The sequence below is a fragment of the Primulina tabacum genome, chromosome 10 (assembly GCF_025594145.1).
Source record: "Primulina tabacum isolate GXHZ01 chromosome 10, ASM2559414v2, whole genome shotgun sequence".
Taxonomy (NCBI): Eukaryota; Viridiplantae; Streptophyta; class Magnoliopsida; order Lamiales; family Gesneriaceae; genus Primulina; species Primulina tabacum.
In genome coordinates, this window is record NC_134559.1 from 35,260,126 (window position 1) to 35,264,394 (window position 4,269).

A 4,269-nucleotide genomic window follows, 5' to 3' on the forward strand; every position below is an offset into this window, starting at 1 on the left:
AAACCATACTAGAAACTCAATCCGACCATATCCACAACATAACACGCGTGAAACTGATTTTTTTTTGCCATTATTTTTATATATATTCTTTTCGATTCTCAATTTTAATTCGATCTTTATTTTATTTGAAGGTTATTTTGAAAAATAAAAAAAATAAATCAATTTTTATAATAAAAAATTTTTTGTTTGATCAATAGTATATGTTGGTTAACAGAAGAAACGAGGGTCAATCGGAGATAAAGCGAGTGTGTAGGTGCATTTAAAGGTGACTTTAATTTCCTTCACATTTACATTTCATTTGCGTTCACTCATTCCCATATTTGAATCGTTAGGCGCTTAATTTGTGGAAAAAACTCCACAATACATTCTCCAGCAATCCGAATTGCTTCCCCCATCATTTTTAATACCTATTCCTCTGTTTCTAGGGCTGTGCTGAAATCACCCAAACAAGGTGATCGCATTCTCTTTAATTTCTCATGCATTTCTTCTCTTCTGATTTGCATTTCTTGATGTTTTATATATTTGTGAGTACATTATATGTTTGTGCATGTATTAGATCTCTGATCAGGTGAATCTGATTACCAGGTTGATTATTTTTTAAAAGTTTTTTATCTTTTTATCTCGTATCTGAATTTTATTTGTGCAATTATTCATTCATTTATTTGCTTGCATTTTCCCATTTATGGATTTGGACGTGGGGTTATATATGTGTGTATAAATGTGTGATCTGTTTGATCCGAGTTGATCTTTTCTGGGATAAAATATTTTACAGATTTTGATGGATTGAGCTGTTTGTGTACGAAATTTTGTGGCTATGTGAGTAGCGTGTTTGCTTTGTTATACTAGAGACTGGTGATATTTGGCTGGACTTGAAGAGTAGTCAATTCTTGTGAGATGTTGATCTTATTTAAAAAAAACACCGACATGTCTCAGAGTTTCTTTGAGTAGTGGGTTGAAAATTATTGTTAATTGAGGGTATTAAGTGAGGGTGTTTGGTGTACCCTATCAAAAAATAGAAACGGGGAAAAGTGGTTTACAACTGCAATTCCTTATCGCGTTGTTCGTGAAAAAGGTATTCTTCCGATTCCCAGTGTATGTTGATCACGAAATGACTCTTGCCAAGTTTCATGTTATTAATAAGTCGTGACATTTGTACAAATTTTGAGCTCATGTTTCTCATTGAGAAGCCATTGCATTCTTTCTTGACTGATGAAATCGAATAATCAATTATTTTACATTGTGCCTGTATGCATTATAATGTATTTAGCAGTCAATGGTTGTGCATCAAATAACATTTGTTTGTACTGAGAAACTGGGAGATTGTTGGTCTTTCAGATCTCGATAACTGTAAAACAATGATGTTGTCATCTTGTACGAGTAATTATTTTGCCTTACACGCTGAAAAGAATTTTGATGACAACCAAAATCTTACATCAGCCTTAAAATCTTATGCAATTTTATAATTTTTGGATGCGTACAGGTAAATGGCAGACGGAGAGGACATTCAACCACTTGTTTGTGATAATGGAACTGGAATGGTCAAGGTAACTATTGTTGTACAGAAATCCTCTTTACATCGAATAAGATACTCCATCTACAGAGGTTGGTTTCATATGAATTGAATATTTATTTTGAGGCTTGACTTAATGATACTTTAGGCTGGGTTTGCTGGAGATGATGCTCCAAGGGCTGTGTTCCCCAGCATTATAGGCCGCCCACGTCACACAGGTGTGATGGTTGGAATGGGACAGAAAGATGCATATGTTGGGGATGAGGCCCAGTCCAAGCGTGGTATTCTTACATTGAAGTACCCCATTGAGCATGGCATCGTTAGTAACTGGGATGACATGGAGAAGATCTGGCATCATACGTTCTACAATGAACTGCGTGTTGCCCCTGAAGAGCACCCAATTCTCCTCACTGAGGCACCTCTCAATCCAAAGGCCAATAGGGAGAAGATGACCCAGATTATGTTTGAAACCTTCAACTCCCCTGCCATGTATGTCGCCATACAGGCTGTCCTGTCCCTGTATGCTAGTGGTCGTACCACAGGTCAGTCGATTCCCAATTTCATTTTCTCAGATTGAGTACATGCTGAATAAGTATTGCAGTTCTTATATGAACAACGTTCTAGTGGTTGTACCACTGGTTAGTCGATTTTGAATATCAATTCTGTAAATCGAGTACATGCTGAATATGGTATTGCAATTCATAGATGGATACCATTTCAAGTTCAACTCCAACCATCCATTATCTTCTACGTATCTCGTTATATATTCTATCAGCACCCTTTTTCCTGTGTGGTATCAGCGGGGATATATGTCTAGTTACTTCATATTTCCCTTTTTCTTGTTTATAATCACTTTCTTTCGTGCAGGCATTGTCATGGACTCTGGTGATGGTGTCAGTCATACAGTCCCCATTTATGAGGGATATGCTCTACCACATGCTATTCTTCGACTTGATCTTGCTGGCCGAGACCTCACTGAGCAGTTTGCGAAAATCCTCACAGAGCGTGGGTACACATTCTCCACATCAGCCGAGAAGGAAATTGTGAGGGACATGAAAGAAAAGCTGGCGTACATTGCTCTTGATTTTGAGCAGGAAATGGAATTAGCAAAAACAAGCACCAGCATTGAGAAGAACTTTGAGTTGCCCGATGGGCAAGTTATCACTATTGGTAACGAGCGTTTCAGATGCCCTGAGGTCCTTTTCCAACCTTCTATGATTGGAATGGAAGCTGCTGGTATCCACGAGACAACATACAATTCTATTATGAAATGTGACGTTGATATCAGAAAGGATCTGTACGGAAACATTGTGCTGAGTGGTGGGTCTACCATGTTTCCCGGTATTGCTGATAGAATGAGCAAAGAAATCACTGCTCTTGCTCCTAGTAGCATGAAGATTAAGGTTGTGGCTCCCCCCGAAAGGAAGTACAGTGTTTGGATCGGGGGGTCCATCTTGGCATCCCTCAGTACTTTCCAGCAGGTAAGCTTGTGTGTCCATCAAGCACAAGTGAACACGCAGAACAACACGAGCCACAATAGCATGATTTAGACTATTGTTAGATATACTTTATACAAGCATTATTGATCCATGATTTATATTTGATTCATTGTCTACAGATGTGGATAGCGAAGGCAGAGTACGACGAATCCGGCCCTTCGATTGTGCACAGGAAATGTTTCTGATCAGAAACAATTCTCGGTCCGCTGATTATTGAAGTCTTTATTTTGGTAAGCAGATAAAAGTATTGCTTTTCTTATTCTCAGTTTCTACCTATTAGTTTTTAATATAAATTTTATTTTGTGTTGGAATGCTTTTGCAGCATAATAATGTTGCCTTGCCTCTGTTGTGTTTTGTTATTTTGTATTCCGGAGGAGCGTCGAACGTTGAAATTGTATTTCATATTGGTAAAATAACACTTGGGACTTTATATTTCCAATGTGATTAATAATTATAAATTTTGTGCATTATAATACTTTAGATCAAATTTGTATTCGGAAATCATGTCGATATTCGGTTATCATCATTATTTTTAAACCTGAAAGGCTGAAAGTCATGTTGGCATCTCTCAATATTATCTTAATTTCTGATCCAAATTTTCCTCTCCCCCCAAAAAAAGCACCACATTATTTGTTAAATTAATAATAATAAAGAACCATATTATTTTATGTTATAATATAACACAATATGATTTACAATTTTTTAATATGTGTCTGCCCACATATTTAAAATTAAAAACCAATTATTGGTTACAAACTTACAATCAATTCTTTGGCAAAAACTCGTGTGAGATGATCTCACGGGTCATAATTTGGGTCATCCATAAAAAATATTATTTTTTATGTTAAGAGTATTACTTTTTATTGTGAATATCGGTAGGGTTGACCTGTCTCACAAATAAAGATTCGTGAGACTATCTTAAAAGAATCTACTCCAATTCTTTTTCCTGAGAAACAAAACCAACACAATCATTTCATTTCTTGATATATTTTCAAAAAATTTATTTTACTATATAAATGTTAAAACTATTGGAAACAAAGTTAAAACTAGCCATAAACTGAGCTGTTAACAAACCCAGAAACAACATTCCCATAGCAATTGGAAAAGTCGTGTTTGCTCTATCTTAATTTGTTGAATCACGCAGTCTTACTTTTAATTTTAAAACAAAAAATTAGGAGGAAACTGTTTTTGAACAACTGTTCACATGATTTTTTTTAAGAAAAAAATTGGCCAAAATATTATTCATATTTAAAAGTAAAA

At 35.7% G+C, this 4,269-nt stretch overlaps 1 protein-coding gene across 3 annotated transcripts; it reads left to right on the plus strand.

Moving 5' to 3' along the window:
- Positions 1 to 254: 254 nt before the first annotated feature.
- LOC142505800 (actin-97-like) lies at positions 255 to 3,565 on the plus strand. 3 transcript variants are annotated; one of them, XR_012804499.1, is made up of 6 exons: positions 255 to 451; positions 1,481 to 1,544; positions 1,659 to 2,052; positions 2,378 to 2,991; positions 3,129 to 3,253; positions 3,332 to 3,565. XR_012804499.1 is itself a non-coding variant. In XM_075618908.1 (6 exons), exons 2-5 carry the CDS (start codon positions 1,485 to 1,487, stop codon positions 3,192 to 3,194), a joined length of 1,134 nt encoding a protein of 377 aa, XP_075475023.1. In that variant the 5' UTR covers positions 255 to 451; positions 1,481 to 1,484; the 3' UTR covers positions 3,195 to 3,239; positions 3,332 to 3,565. The 3 variants fall into 3 exon arrangements, 2 of the variants coding, with proteins under 2 accessions (XP_075475023.1, XP_075475022.1); XM_075618908.1 differs by having other exon boundaries at positions 3,129 to 3,239; XM_075618907.1 differs by having other exon boundaries at positions 3,129 to 3,565.
- The last annotated feature ends 704 nt before the right edge of the window (positions 3,566 to 4,269 follow it).